The following is a 16,982-nucleotide window of genomic DNA, read 5'->3' on the forward strand; positions in this document are numbered from 1 at the left end:
CTTATCATGGAGAGGTTCAAAGTTCAGAGAGATTCTCTTGTCAGTCCAAGTTGTTCTTGGCAAGACCTGTACCTACATACAAGTAGCTTGTTAGCAAATTTGCTTTGCATCAGTGGTAATGTAACTGGTACAGAACAAAGCTGCATCTTTTTAGTGCTTTGAACACTCAGCCTCTTGTTCTGCCATTTCATTTCTTACCGACTGGAAATTTGCTGGCTTCCTGTTTGAAAAATTACTTTATTAATTAAAAATGTGACATTCCATTGCAGCACAATTCAAGGCAGTTCATATAGTGGAGAACAGACCCATGTATTTCCATAGTCCTAGCTGTTGCTTCAATTGACTTGTAATGTAGACATGTATATTTGCATTACATTAAAGAGTTCCTGAAAGCACAGTTTCACACTGTTACCAGCCCCTCCATGCACTTGCTCTCTTGACCCCTTATTGCCTTTCCCTCCCTCCCCCTCCCCCCCCCCCCCCCAAAGAAATGTTGCCACTGGTCAGGCCAGTGTTTATTACCTATCCCTATCTGCCGTTGAGAACGTGGTGTTGAGCTGTCGCCATGAACTGCTCCAGTCCATGTATAACTACCGCCCTCTTAGGATGGGAGTTCCAGCATTTTTACTCAAATACAGTGATTGTTCCAAGTCAGCTTGTTCTGTCTTGAAATGGAGCTTGTAGGTGGTGATGTTCCCATGTACCTGTTGCCCTTGTACTAGTTGTTAAAGTTCACGGGTTTGTTAGATGATGTCGAAGAAGCTTTTGTGAGATGTTGAAGTGTGTCTTGCAGTTGGTATACTCTGCTGCCATTGCATGATTGTGGAGGAAGGAAATGGTGAAGCTAATGAATGTGGCGCTAATTAAACAGACTGCTTTGCCTTGAATGGTGCCAAGGTTCCTGAATGGTGTTGGAGCTGCGTTCATGCAGGAAAGTGGAGAGTATTCCATCAAGCTGCGTTATAAATGGCAGCCAGTATTTATATGTCCGAGTCAAACTGAGTGATGCTGGAAAAGCTCAGCAGGTCAGGCATCATCCGAGGAGCAGGACAGTCACCGTTTCTGGGATAAACCCTTCATCAGGAATGTGAGAGGGTGCCCAAAGGGCCTGACAGACAAATAGGAGAGGGAGTGGGTGTTGAGGGAATGGTAGCTTGGAAGGCAATAGTTAGATGAAGATGAAAGGTAATGGTGTGGCATAGAGCGGATAGGTGGAAAGGAAGATGGACAGGTAGGACAGTTCAGAAGGGCGGTGCCAAGTTGAAGGGTTGGATCTGCAATAAGGTTGGATGGAGGGGAGGTGAGGAAACTGGTGAAATTGACATTGTTGCCCTTGGAGGGGTCCAAGATGGAAGATGACGTGTTCTCCCTCCAGGCGTTAGATGGCTAGGATTTGGCAGTGGAAAAGGCCCAGGACTTGCATGTCCTTGGCGGAGTGGGAGGAAGAGTGAAGTGGTTGGCCGCAGGCAGTAGAGTTGTTTGGTTCGTGTGTCCCGGAGATGTTCACTGAAACGTTCTGCAAGTTGGCGTCCTGTCTCCCCAATGTAGAGGAGACCACATCGAAAGCAATGGGCACAGTATTTATATTGCCAGTATTTTATACAGCCAGTATTTGTATGTCTGGTCTCGTTGAGGTTTTCATGAGAAACAGTGCATAAAGGATAGTTGTTTTAACCAATAAATGAAACCACATTTCAATGTTTGTTTGGCAGTTTTCTCAGGATCTAGTGTTCTTTCTGCAGAGCCTGAAACACTATGTACAAACCGCTGCCTGATGAACTTGTAGTTTGAGGTGTTATTTTTGCACAGACTCTCTGACAAGGGAAGGATTTTATGACTTGGTCCAACTTAGTGGAACCAAATAGAAATCACTGAAGAAACTCAGGAAGTCTGGCAGCATCTATGGATAGAAAGCAGAGTTAACATTTCAGGTCTAGTGACCCTTAGATTTCATGGAGCCCTCCTTGGCAATGTAGTCAGGTCCATCTTTGATTATGCAAAGGATAGACACACAGTTAGACACTTGGTGTTTGAGTGCCAAGGGTTAATTTATGTGATATGCACAAAGTTGGCCATCAAAATGTTAAACCAACATTTTCCTAGCTACTATCAGTTTTGAGGAAGGGTCACTGGACCCAAAACACTAACTTTAATTTCTCTGCAGAGATGCTGCCAGATCTGCTGAGCTTTTCCAGCAACTTCTGTTTTGTTTCTGACTTATGGCATCAGCAGTTCTTTTGGTTTTTATTGCGATGAAGGAATCCTGGCTCAATAAAAGGGCAAGGCTAGGTTTTAAATCTAGCGGTTATGACATGTTTAGGTGAGAGAGAAAGAAAGGAAAGAGGAAGAATGTCAGTGTTGTTCAAGGAGAGATGGAAGGGTCAAAAACAGAACCTATTTGCTTAGACTTAAGAAACAATACAGATGTAATACACAGACTTAGATGCATTCTATGGGACACCAACAACTGAGATAGCAATAGGGAAACAAATTTCCAAGAAAATCACTGAGCTGTGAAAACCACCCTAGATTGTATTAGAATTAAAGAGCTAAGACATCCAATGTGCAACTGGAATGAAAAAGCAAGCAGCATGATCTTCTCACAACAGTCCAAAATGTTGAAAGTGTTTACGTGTCAAATTAATTAATGCTTCCAAATGTAATTGTGAGTTTAAAGGGCATTTCAGTTGCTGGCTATTGTCAAAAATTTATAAATTCTGAAATTCGGCACGACAGAAACATTACAATTGTTTTAATATCAAAACAATCTGACATGGGAAAACACTATCAAAAGTTAAAATACTACACCCAGGTAGAAATCTGTGAATGCATTTCAAAATCATCTGGTTATGTTAACCTCAAGAGAGGAAGGTAGAAAGTTACAGTGTTGGGTGGAGGTGCAGATTCTTGCTCAATGCTTGATTGCTTCACCTTTTTATATGTAAATTAATGTCATTCTCCTGGTTGCTGTGGATATTCTGTTTCGCATGGCACAAAAAGCACAACCTCTAATTACAACACCATGTTGGAAATGCTCAGCAGATGTGACAGAATATGTGCAGATAAAGATAAGGGGTTACCTTTCAGTTATGATTTGTCATCAAGCACTTTTTTGTTATCTTTTGATAACTTAACATTTAAAAGAGAATTTTCAGTGAATTTTCAAAAAGGAAGATTTACAATCTGAGCTACCAAAACTGAAAACCAATCTATCTAAAAGAAATAATTTTCTGTTACTGTATTTTGCTGTGCATTTTCATAAATCAAACCAACTCATTGCAACCCTTCATAGTACCTGCAAGATTGTACTAGTTCATAGATTTAAGTTATCTATTATCAGTTCTTGTTGGTAACAGCTGCTATGGAGACAGGTTCATCTCTGACTTTTTGTTCATGAAAAATCTGCTGCAGACCAAGCATAATCAAAATCAATTGTGGCTACCAAAATTCCAATTCTTTATTTTCCTCAACTTTGGGACATTTCTAAATTTGATAGTTGAACATGAACAAGATCTGCCCTTGAAGAAAACCAGTCGAGCTAGATTCTGTAAATGCTTGCATTGCAAAAAAATGGCTAGGATGCACTGTTCATGGCCCTTGCAAACTTCTTCCAATGCTAATCTCAAAAAGCATTTAGTATCCTTTACCTTCTATGCAAGTTCACTTCAGTCTCCAATGTAACTGTCAGTGTCAAAGCTGTCAACTCAGATTTGAAACTAGGATAATTCTTTCTAAATGTCAGTCTTTAGCCAATAGTGTCTCCGATCACAAAACTAATCTGTCAACAATAGCAGAGTTTACTGAGTTGCTATTTAGCGGAAGGACAAAAGCACATTCTTTGTGATACCTCCAAAGAAGGAGAATTGTAGAGAGGGCAAGAATATTTTGATAAGCAGATCTGCTGAGGGATGTCTTGTTCAGATATGTGTGTTAACCTCATAATCTTTCATTTCAGGCTTCCATTCACATGTAAGGTGCTGCAGTGGCAGGGAGGGAAAATCATCCCAGAGTGTTTCCATCTGTTTCTGAAATGCTTAATGCTTTGCTATTGAAGTTGCCTGAGCATTTGAATTTATCGTAGCTGTGGGTACTAGAAAAGAATCATTTGCACTGACATAGTTCCTTTCATACACTCCGGAAAATCCAACAATTATTTGTAATCAATAAAGCACTTCTTGAAGAATACAGTAGTCGTTGTTGCAATATATGGAACAACAGCAGCCAATTTGTGCACAGAAATGCCCTACAAACAATGAAGAGGTTACTGTTGAGGATTACATGTTGGATTGCAAGGTAAACCCTCTAACAATCTTTAAACAATGTCACATGCAATCACTTACATCCAGCACATGGAGTAGATTGGAGCTTGTTTTGTATCCTTTTGCAAATATGGCATCTTTTGACGGGGAACACTCCTTTCCCTGTGTTATATGCTGAAGTTTCTGGAGAACGAATTTAGAAGGTTGCAGGGATGATGCTGGAGAATGGTACTAGTTGGGGTAGCTCTTTTGTTAACTGGTACAGCCATAGATGAGTCAAATGACCTCCTCCAGAATTGTAAAATTCTATGATAACTTGTCAAGTACATGGAGGCAAAGTTCCACTAGCAGCCCAGAGAGTTTTTTTAAAGCATAAGGAAGGCAGTCCAGCTTTTTTTTGAGGGCTTTTCCTGCCATTGCTTGCATAGTTTTCTTTCCTCCTCAGCTGCCTGCCATATGTTAAAGAGCCTGTCCCATAGAGCTGTTGAGGCTAATAGAGGGCTGGCAGCTTTACGGGTGGACTGACAAACTGAATAGGACCAATCCCTGCTGGCAAGCTCTTTAATTGGGTCGAAAAGTATGTCGCTGGAAAAGCATAGCAGAACAGGCAGCATCTGAGGAGCAGGAGAGTCGACATTTTGGCTATAAGCGCTTCATCAGGAATGAATTGGCTGGCAAGAAAAATTGGGTGTCTCCTGTAAAGTTGAAGATGGTGGCCAGATGATGGCTGGCCATTTGCCCATCTGTTCTAGCAAAGCCACTTCTCTGATGCCAACCATCCAATCAGCAAAACTTTAGCCCATTATACTGCTGCTGTAAGCTTTTCTCCAATTATGTTCTCCGCTATGGACTTTGATTTATTAGTTGCAATCTTCTATGAAGCATCTTTTACATCTCAGTCCTGATGTAGGGCTGTTGCCCGAAACATCAATTCTCCTAATCCTCGGATGCTGCCTGACCAGCTGTGCTTTTCCAGCAACCAACTCTAAACTCTGATCTCCAGCATCTGCAGTCTTCACTTGCTCCTAGTTGATCTTTTACATCTCGTCAATCTCTTGGAAATGTTGAAGCATCTTCTGTGCTTCTTATCAGTTAGTAAAATTAAATTATATTAATTCCATTTAAATGTATTTAATTATTTTAAAGAGAAGACTATTTAGTGATTATCTTGAAAACTAGTTGAGAGATTTTTTTATATATTACCACCTAGCTGATGTATTCTCATGTTAACTGGCACCACTGTTTTCAAACAATTTGTATCATTCGGCGAGGTTCAACATTTTCAGAACCCCATAATCTGCAATTTCGGGGTCCTGCACAAATGGTTTGCTCTGACCAAGTTAGAAAGCAGTGCATTTACACTAACAGGCCCCTGCTGTGACAACCTTTTACTTTGCTTTCTCAGTACTCACTATGGCATCACAGTGGAAAAGGTTTGGAAAGCACTGTTCTAAATGTTATCATCAAAGTGTTATCATCACTTGTTCCCAATGTGTGATTTGTGTTGTCAAGTGTACTAGGCACAAAATAAGACAAAATATAGAAATGGTTAACAAATTTCAGATTGAGAAAGATCATGTAGTCTTTAGATACATGTTCAGTTGTCAGTATTTTGGTGATGCAAGGCAAGCCAACATCAAATGGAAAACTGGAGGATGGCTAATGTTGAACCATTATTTCAGAAAGGTTTCAAGGAAAAGCCAGAGAACTACAGGCCAGTGAGCCGACCATCATTCATGGTTAAGTTGTTGGAGGGAATTCTGAGAGACAGAATCTACATGCATTTGGAAAAGTAAGGATTGATCAGAGAAAGTCAGTATGGTTTTGTGTGTGGGAAATCGTGGCTCATAATTGTGTTTTTTTTTGAACAGGTGACCAAGAAGATAAAGGCCAAGTGGCAGACATTGTTTACGTGGACTTTAGCAAGGGCTTTGATAAGGTTCTGCATGGTAGACTGGTGAACAGGGTTATATCACATGGGATACAGGAAAAGCTAGCCAAGCAGATGCAAAATTGGCTGACTGTAGGAGACAGAGTGGTGGGAGCAGGTTGTTGCTCAAACTGAAGGCTTGTGACCAGTGGTATACCACAAGGATTGGTGCTGGATCTATTGTTGTTTGTCATTTATATAAATAAATTGGCTGAGCATATAGGAGGCATGGTTAGTAAGTTTACAGATGATATCAAAAGAACAGTGAAGAAGGTTACCTAAACATACAACGGGATCTTGATGAACTGGGCCAGTGAAGAATGGTAGATAAAGTTTAATTCAGATAAATGCGAGATGTTGTACTTTGGTGAGACAAAGTAGGGCAAGACTTAGACAACTAATGTTAGGGTCCTGGGGAGCGTTGGCAAACAGAGAGATCTAAGGCTATAGGTAAGTAGTTCCTTAAAATAGCGTCACAGGTAGATAGAATGGTGAAGTAGACGTTTGGCACACTCTCTATTGGTCAGTGCGTTGAGTACAGGAGTGGGATGTCACGTTACGGCTATACAAGACATTGCTAAGGCCACGTTTTGAGTACTGCTTACAATTGTGGTCACCCTGCTGTAGGAGGGATGTTATTGAATGGAAAGGGTGCAAAAGTGATTTACAAGAATGTTACTGAGACTGGAAGGTTAAAGTTGTAAGGAGAGGCTGAATAGGTTGGGGACTTTTAATTCCCCCCGGAGCACTGAAGGCTGAGGGGTGACCTTCTAGAAATGTATAAAATCATGAGGGCATAGATAAGGTGAGTGGTCAAGCTCTTTTCGCCAGGATAAGGGAGTCCAAAACTAGAGGGCATATATTTAATGTGAGAGGAGAAAGATTTAAAATGAACATAAGAGGCAACATTTTCACAGAGGCTGGTGAGTGTATGGAACGAGCTGTCAGAGGAATTGGTAGAGTCGGGTACGATTACAACATTTAAAAGGGATTTGGAAAGGTACGTGGATAGGAAAAGTTTAGAGGAATATGGGATAAATACAGGCAAATGGGACTAGTTCAGTTTAGGAAACCTGGTTGGCATGGATGAGTTGGGCTGAAGAACCTGTTTCCATGCTGTCAAGTCAAGTTGCCATAGTCTTATGTAGACATTGATGACTGACGGTGATTTAAGCTCAGAGCCGCCATACCTCAAACAAGGAGAGAGTCATAGAGATGTACAGCATGGAAACAGACCTTCGGTCCAACTTGTCCATGCCAACCAGATATCCCACCTGGCCAATATCCCTCCAAACCCTTCCTATTCATATCCCCATACAGATGCCTTTTTAACTGTTACAATTGTGCCAGCTTCCACCACTTCCTCTGGCGGCCCATTCCACACACTCACCACCTTCTGCATGAGAAAGTTGCCCCTTAGGTCTCTTTTTTTATATCTTTCCCCTCTCACCCTAAACATATGCCCTCTAGTTCTGAACTCCCCTACCCCAGGGAAAAGACCTTGACTATTTAGCCTACCCACGCCACTCATGATTTTATAAACCTCAAATGTCACCCATCTGCCTCCGACGCTCCAGGGAAAACAGCCCTAGCCTATTCAACCTCTCTCTATACCTAAAATCCTCCAACCTTGGCAACATCTTTGTAAATCTTTTCTGAACCCTTTCAAGTTTCACAACATCTTTCCAATAGGAAGGAGACCCAGAATTGTATGCAATATTCCAGAAGTGGTCTGACCAATGTCCTGTACAGCCGCAACATGACCTCCCAACTACTGTACTCAATACTCTGACCAATAACAGAAAGCATACCAAACACCGCCTTCCCTATCCTATCTACCTGCGACTACTTTCAAGGAGCTATGAACCTGCACTCCAAGGTCTCTTTGTTCAGCAACACCCCCTAGGATCTTACCATTAAGTGTATAAGTCTTGCTAAGATTTGCTTCCCAAAATGCAGCACCTCGCATTTATCTAAACAAAACTCCATCTGCCATTCCTCATCCCATTGGTCCATCTGATCACAATCCCGTTCCCCTTGTAATCTGAGGTAACCTTCTACACTGTCCATTACACCTCCAATTTTGGTGTCATCTGAAAACTTACTAACTATACCTCTTATGCTCACATCCAAATCATTGGTGACCTCAACTGTTGGGAGGATTGAACCCACACCATTAACATCCACATTGCTTCACAAACCAATGTCCAGCCAACTGAGCTAAACCAGCCCTTGACTCTATGAATCTGTTTTTAAAAATTTTGAATAGTGGCGGGTTCTCTCAAAAGTTTCTAATAAAATAAATTATTCATAAGTTCCTTCTCGGCTTTCTAAATAAAATACTTTGTGTTAAATGAAGAAAGATTGATCTGTTTTGAGTATAGAGAAAATGACTAGCTTGTAAACTGAGCAAATGTACTCTGAGATTTTATTTACCAGTTTCAGTCCAACTCAAAAATACCAGTAATATCTGTAATTGAATTAAAGAAACTTTTGCCACAGCAATTTTTGTCCCAATTTAAAATCAGCTCAAAGCAGTGTTTGATTCAGACTAATCAAACCATACTATTAAAAAAAAATTAAAGCATGAATAAGTAACAATTTTATACAATCTCGGTAAGTAACATCTGTCTTTCAGTTTATTGGATAATCCTTTACACAACTCATTCCCTAGAGCTGAACACGCCTTTTGTTAACTCGGACTGGGATCTTATCCAATAGGGAGACCCACCACATATATTGTGAAAGCTAGACTTCGGATAATTTCTTGGTGTTTTTAGTTACCTGCTTTGTACCATGGTGTATATTAAACTGTAAAGGCAGGGCCAGGATGAAGGAAGTTGTTGAAAGTCACTTTGTGGAAAGGTAAAGTTGTCCAACGTAGACAAGCCCAGAGTTATTATGGCATGAAACTCTGTTTATCTTTATCTGCTGTATAAAGTCTAACCTTTGAAGAAAATAATATGGGATTGATTTTCACAAGGGCGAGTGAAATTTAGACCAGAGGCTAAACTGTAAAATTTGGCCCAAGCTGTTTAAATATTTGACCCATGTTGTTACATATGTTACTAATTCAACATTTGATTTTTGCACCATAGTATGTTTTGATTTTAAACAGTCACTTGAATCAGTATCCATTTAAATATTGCCATTTTCTCTTTTAATGCTTTTCCATACAAGCTTTACCTAATGCGTATTCAATGCACTTTGTAAATCAAAAGACTTTAATAGTGCATTATAGCTTTCAGAATATTTGCTGCAGTTTGCTATGATTTCACACACCACTGTTCTGTCTGGTTTGCATTTGTCTCACTATTTCTCCTAGCTTTGTCCATAATAAGTAAAAGTTAGAATTGAGTACTCGGTAGCAGAGAGTTGGGGAGTGGAACTTTTAATTCTCATTGGTGACCTGTGTATTTCTATGCTGTGACTCAAATGTTCATAGTTGCAGTATTGGTCAAGAGTATCAGGGCTGCAGTTTTGCTCTGGGAAGCATAGGTTGAGAAAAACAAAGTATTGAATTAACAAAGCAAATGGCAATGGGGGAGTAGGAATTCATTAGTATGGAAAAATGAACTTGAGTTCTTCAAAGCCACGTAAACCCTATCTTTTCAAGTAGCTATAGAGATTTTGCAAAACCAGTTCAATAGAAACTTGGCAATAAAAATAATTATCTCAAATACCCTTGCATGTGGCTCAGGGAAAGTTGCAGACTTGCCTGATCTCTGAGGATATTTTTGGGTCACTGTCTGAGCACCGTGGTGTAGTCATAAATGTCTGTAAATGCATAATAAGCAAAAGGAGGAATCTCAAATTCTCAGGCAATTAACCTGACCGTCTGTTAAATTACATGGATTTTTTCTTTTCCTGTTCGCGGAAAATGGTTGTTACTGAATGAGTTTAAGTATGAGACATTGGGGAAATATGAGTAAGAGTTGTAAGATCAAAAAGGGAAAGACCAGTTGCAAAATCGTTACAAATGCAGCGCTCTGTTGTGAGGAGTAAATCATAATACATATCTTTAAATTGAGTGAACAAACTTTATCTATTATTATCTTTATCTGTTGCAATGCCTTGGGATGCCACTTTTTTTTTTCAGACGACTTCAGCTTCATGACAGCATTTCTGACAATAAACAACTCTCATTTTTATCATGTCTGTAATATAATCAAAGGTCCTAAAGATCTTTTAAATGTTGTCAAACACAATTTAATACAATGCTACATGTGTTACGGCAAATTATCAAATGTTTGGCCATGCAAGTAAAGGGAAAACCGAGGCTGAGAGGAGGTCTACTGTTTGAATCCCAGAGAGTGGGACCCAGGTGCTGAAGGCATGTTCGCAATGGTGGGATAATTAAAATCAGAAGGGGTCAATTACTAGGGGACACCCTGGTTGAAGATGCGGGGTTCTGGGGGGTTTGAGATGTGCGAAACAGGTTTTTTACACAAAAGGTGATGAGTATCTAGAATGCGCTGCCAGAGGAGGTGTGGAAGCAGACACAAAAGTAACATTAAAGAAGCATCTGTACGAATACATGAATAGGAAGGAATAGAGGAACACCGATCCTGTAAGTGAAGACAGTTTTAGCATGAAATGGCAAAATGGATCAGCACAGACTTAGAGGGCTAAAGGGCCTGTTCCTGTGCTGTATTGTTCTTTGCTCTTATTCTTTACAAGAGGCCAGAATTGAAAGAGCTCTGATATCTTTGAGATTTAAGGGGCTTTTACAGCAAATGAGAGGGGAAAGGTAAGGAAGGATTTGAAAACAAGAAAGGGAATTTTAAAAATGAGGTTGGGCTCAACAGGATACCAATGTAGATCAGCATGGTGATGGATGAAAAGGACTTGGTGCAAGTTAGGGTACAGCAACAGAGTGTTTTTCCATGGGTTTAAGTTTATGGAGACTGGAGGGCAGGAGGCTGTCAAGAGAGCATTAGAATAGTCAAGCCTCGAGGTAACTCAGAAGTTAGTGAAAGTAGTGCACTTCCGATACTGCAGTGAAATGTCAGCCTATATTATTTGCACAAATCTATCATCACCCCCTTTTGGCAATCCTTCAGGATTGAGGATAATTTGCTCTCCTGTTCTATGGGCTCTGAAATGGCTGAGTATTTAAATGCATCATCAAGTCATTAGCAAAGGTGTTTTCCCATATATATCTGTGCCCTGTGAGAAAGCACAAATTTTGAATGAGGTATGGATTGATCAAAGGAGTGTAAAATAGCATTAAATGTTGCTTCTAGAAGTAGAGAAAAATTTAGGAGAGAAGAAAATGATCTTGGTTGGCCCACTTCCTTGTTTACATATTCCTGGACTAGAGATTATACAAGTACAAACCTTGACATAATCCACTTCTAGGCAAGGAGGTTGTTATAAGAACATCTCCGCATGATGCTTTAGGTACACAGTGGTTAGCACTGCTGCCTCACAGCGCCAGGGATCCAGGTTCAATTCCCGCCTCGGGCAACTGTTTGTATGGAGTTTGCACATTCTCCCCGTGCCTGCGTGGGTTTCCTCCGGGTGTTCCAGTTTCCTCCCACAGTTTACTTTTACTAACACCTTCCACCCCGACCTCAAATTTACCTGGACCGTCTCAGACTCCTCCCTCCCTTTCCTAGACCTCTCCATTTCTATCTCGGGCGACCGTCTCAACACAGACGTTTACTATAAACCGACCGACTCCCACAGCTACCTAGATTACACCTCCTCCCACCCTGCCCCCTGCAAAAACGCCATCCCATATTCCCAATTCCTTCACCTCCGCCGCATCTGCTCCCAGGAAGACCAATTCCAATACCGAACAACCCAGATAGCCTCCTTCTTCAAAGACCGCAAATTCCCCTCAGACTTGGTTGACGATGCTCTCCGCCGCATCTCCTCCACTTCCTGCTCCTCCGCCCTTGAACCCTGCCCCTCCAATCGACACCAGGACAGAACCCCACTGGTCCTCACCTACCATCCCACCAACCTCCAGATACATCGTATCATTCTTCGTCATTTCCGCCACCTCCAAACAGACCACACCACCAGAGATATATTTCCCTCCCCTATCAGTGTTCCAGAAAGACCACTCCCTCCGTGACTCCCTCTTCAGGTCCACACCCCCCACCAACCCAACCTCCACTCCTGGCACCTTCTTCTGCAACCGCAAGAAATGCAAAACTTGCGCCCACACCTCCCCCCTCACTTCCCTCCAAGGCCCCAAGGGATCCTTCCATATCCATCACAAATTCATCTGCACCTCCACATTTACACCATTTACTGCATCCGCTGCACCCGATGTGGCCTCCTCTACATTGGGGAGACAGGCCGCCTACTTGGGGAACATTTCAGAGAACACCTCTGGGACACCCGCACCAACCAACCCAACCGCCCCGTGGCTGAACACTTTAACTCCCCCTCCCACTCCGCCAAGGACATGCAGGTCGTTGGCCGCCTCCATCGCCAGACCATAGCAACACGACGGTTGGAGGAAGAGCGCCTCATCTTCCGCCTAGGAACCCTCCAACCACAAGGGATGAATACAGATTTCTCCAGCTTCCTCATTTCCCCTCCCCCCACCTTATCTCAGTCCCAACCCTCTGACTCAGCACCGCCTTCTTGACCTGCAATCTTCTTCCCGACCTCTCCGCCCCCACCCCCTCTCCGGCCTATCACCCTCACCTTAACCTCCTTCCACCTATCACATTCCCAACGCCCCTCCCCCAAGTCCCTCCTCCCTACCTTTTATCTTAGCCTGCTTGGCACACCCTCCTCATTCCTGAAGAAGGGCTTATGCCTGAAATGTCGATTCTCCTGCTCCTTGGATGCTGCCTGACCTGCTGCGCCTTTCCAGCAAACCTTTTTTCAGCTCTTTCCTCCCAAGATATGCAGGTTAGGTGAATTGGTCTTGCTAAATTGCCCATAGAGTTAGGTGCATTAGTCAGGGGAATGGGTCTGGGAGGGTCACTCTTCGGAGGGCCAGTGTGGACGAGTTGGGCCGAAGGGCCTGTTTCCACACTGTAGAGAATCTAATCTAATCTAATCTTCTCAGAACTGATTTCAATGCTGCTGCAAGTAGGAGTTTCACTTTCACTGATGACTTAAAGAAATTGTTGTCATCCATGCATCTCTCTGTGCCCTTCTTTCAGCCCTACCATCTTTAGTTTCTTCCTTCTTTCGCCTGTTTGCATTCTATAATGTGACAGAAATATCTTCACCCTTGGCCTCATGCTCCAAATTCCTTCCCAAATTATTTTTGTACCTGTCTTGGGAGAAGTGCGAAGTAAATTATGATTTTAATTCACTGATAGATAGAGGATGATGAACTAACCAAGGGAACATTGGAGTAGCTTTGGCTGATTGTGAAAATGACTTAGATTAGGATTTTGATTTTTACCTGGCAGAGATCAGCTATATTATAGAGGTGAAAGTCATCTTCGTGATGGTGATGATGTGGGATTGAAAATGTAACTTGGGGTTAACTAGGACAGAGTAGAGGAACAATTTCAGTCTTTCAATTCTAGTCTTTCAATATAATCAAAAATTTCATCTTCAAAGGGCTTTAGAATTATTTCTCTTATTCGTTCATAATATTGCCCTTGGGTGCTGGTGAGCTACCAATTCTGTTTACTGTACTCCATTGTAGGAATATGCAGTTTGAGTAGTTTTGAAAATGTTCACTTTTTAAAATAGTCTTTATTAATCTCTTGTGTAGTTGAATCCCCCAAATCATTGGCCTCTTTACCCAATTTATACACTTATTTCCAAAGGTTTTGTGGGTTCTTTACTCAGATCAACTCTATCTCTTACCTATTTTGTAGCTCCCTCTCCAAATTTAATAAGGTAAATTAGGGTTTCATTATGTGCCTTAATTTATTTTCATATTGCTATGTGCAAATAAATCAGACCATGGGTTTTCTGCTCAAAGCTTGATTAGTTTATCAATCAGCTCAGTGGTTAGCACTGCTGCCTCACAGCTCCAGGGACCCAGGTTCAATTCCAACCTCCGACAACCATGTGGAATTTGCACATTCTCCCAGAGTCTGCATGGGTTTCCTGCGGGTGCTCCGGTTTCCTCCCACAGTCCAGAGATGTACAGGTTAGGTGAATTGGCCAAGCGAATTACCCATAGTGTTCAGGGGTGTGTAGGTTAGGTGCATTCAACATGGCAAATGTAGATAATAGGGTAGGGGAATGGGTCTGGGTTGGATACTCTTCAGAGTGTTGGTGTGGACTTGTTGGACCAAATAGCCTGTAGGGATTCTATGACTCTTCTAAAGTTTTCCCATTTCTATATTACACATTTTTACCTTTTGTGATCTCATGGAAACGTTGGCAAGAATATGCAGTTTTTAAAATCTCTCAATTCTGGTTGCAGGCAAAAAGAATCTCCGCAAGATTCGATTTTGTCAAGTGCAGTGAAGACTGACAACTCTCTTAAGCGGCTGTTTTTCTTTTGTGATTCTGGCATTGTTATTTCAACTGTTGATCACACAAGAAAATGGCCTAATTTTCTCTAGGCATTATTTCTAAAGCATAACGAGTTCAGTGTTTTGGGGACAGAATGGTTTTGACTTTCTGGGTTTTTTTTGCTGATTCTGAACTCAAAGTTGAGGTAAAAAAAGTTTTCTTATTTGAGCGCTGGTTATTTATTTTAATATTAATTGGGCACCATTAACAGTATAAATGCTGCCCTTGTTCGTTTTACCAAAATGCAATAACTCACATTTATACCAATTAAATTCCATCTGCTGCTACTCAGTCTTTTGGCCCAATTGATGAAGATCTCTTTGTAATCTTAAGTAACCTTCTACGCTGTCCCCTATACCACCAATGTCTGAAAGTCTCTAACGCAGATAGTTGTGGAGGCTAGATCACAAAGTATTTAAATAAAAGGTAGAAAGATTTTTGTAATATTGGGAAGTTGATTGCCATGAGAAGAGCATAAAAAGGGTGATGTCTGGGTCAGATCAGCTATGATTTTGTCGAATGGTGAGACAAGCTTGAGAGGATGAAATGCCTGAGAGGTTTTTTTTGTCCTTGTACATTGGAAAACTAATAGAAATATCCCCAAGAAAGGATTCCTAAATCAAATGTTTTGATGAGAAATGCAGCATGATGTTAGCAGCCAGATGACATTGTGCTAGTTCTCAATAACACAAAGGAGCAACCCAACTATCTGCAGTTTTTCATTGCCTGCTCCATTTATCAGGCATTGAATATAAAAAAAAGTTTGTGCTAGTTTTGCAGCAGCTGTAAAAAGATGGCAGAAGAATGGTAGAAAATGCCAGCTGTCAGGATCGAGTTAAATATACCCGCAGATTCTGCTGGAGAAGGTGGTAGTATCTGTGTGTTTTCTAGTAACATTATAAGCTCCTTGCATCTTCAAGGAATAATAACAAAAATGCTCTGAGATCAGGGAAGTTGCAAATCTAGCTGTGACTGCAGCGTTACTCCTCTGCCTCATGATACCCTGGCCTACAGTGCTAGTTGGACATGCATCTCCCCTTTGAAACACAGTTTCTCTAAACTATCAAGTATTCACCCCATGGTGAATGCAACGGCAATAAAATGTTTTCACTTTTTATCATAATTTGACGTCATGAGCTGACTGTATTCTGGCATGCGAAAACACTGGACCTGATGCTAACTTTTAAGTTGGAAGGGAACAAACAAAAGAGTTTTACACTACTTCCAACCAGATTGGCCAGCAGAGCAAGGGGGGTTTCTCATACACCTCTCTGCACCCAGTCAAGAAACACAAAAACCAGCCCTATGAGTGGGCAAGAAAAATTGTTGGGAAAAGTATGAGAGCAGAACAGAAATGGTTGGTGTACAATAACTCTTCACTAGTTTCTGTATTATATTCTCAGTAAGTGTTGTTGTGAACCTGCATAGTACAGGTATCTAATTTCTATTTTGCTCTTGCCAGGTGCAAGTATTGGCATTATGATGATCGTCTCCTCACTTCAAGTGTTATTATTGTCTTCCATAATGAAGGGTGGTCAACCCTTATGAGAACTGTCCACAGTGTGATCAAGAGGACACCTAAAAAGTATCTAGCAGAAATAGTTCTGATTGATGACTACAGTAACAAAGGTATGAACTCGCACCCTAACCATTGGAGTTGCCTCCATTAAACACCCTGCCTCCATTGTTCTCTGTCCTTTAAGATACTTCTTAAAACCTACCCTTTAATCTGATCACACCAGCTCAGTGATTGATGTTGTCTAATAATGTTCATGTGGAGCAGCTTGCTAGGCTTTGTATTAGTATGTATGAATTGCATATAATATGTAAATACAGGCTTCATAAGACCAAGGAGAAGTAGAAGACCCATCTGGTATTCAATGAAGTCATAGCTGATCTGATAATCCTTAAGTCAACTTTCCCGCCTTACCCTATTACCCTTGATTCCCTTAATGATTAGAAATTTGTGTCTCTCAGCCTTGAATATACTTAATGATCCAATCTCAACAGTAAAGAATTCCACTCTGCAGTCACCTTCCTCTTAGGAAGCTCTTCACGAACAAAAATAACTTGCTTCTGCTCCATAATTGAGGGTCCTGAGGTGACTAATTCTATAGTGCTCATCCCTCCCCAACTCAATATATCTGTTTCTGCTCTTTTACAAGCACCTGAGAATTTGTCCCATCCAATGATTTTTTTTAAAAAAATGATTGGGCTCTTAGGAACCCACAAGGGGGCATCCTTTCCCAAGCTTAACTTTATTGAGGCTGCAATTTTATTTCGATAGAATATGTTGTGACTTTATTCTAGAAACGCAGAATCCTTATTTTGGAAGACTA

General features: G+C 41.3%; 1 protein-coding gene across 2 annotated transcripts in view; it reads left to right on the top strand.

Moving 5' to 3' along the window:
- Window positions 1-16,982, top strand: part of galnt7 (UDP-N-acetyl-alpha-D-galactosamine: polypeptide N-acetylgalactosaminyltransferase 7) — a 160,241-nt gene that overhangs the window by 99,855 nt on the left and 43,404 nt on the right. For both annotated transcript variants that reach the window (XM_043704437.1, XM_043704430.1), the window contains exon 3: window positions 16,106-16,272. In XM_043704437.1, the coding sequence (XP_043560372.1) occupies window positions 16,106-16,272 (167 nt within the window). The remainder of the gene's footprint in view (window positions 1-16,105; window positions 16,273-16,982) is intronic.

Source organism: Chiloscyllium plagiosum, chromosome 2 (genome assembly GCF_004010195.1).
Source record: "Chiloscyllium plagiosum isolate BGI_BamShark_2017 chromosome 2, ASM401019v2, whole genome shotgun sequence".
Taxonomy (NCBI): Eukaryota; Metazoa; Chordata; class Chondrichthyes; order Orectolobiformes; family Hemiscylliidae; genus Chiloscyllium; species Chiloscyllium plagiosum.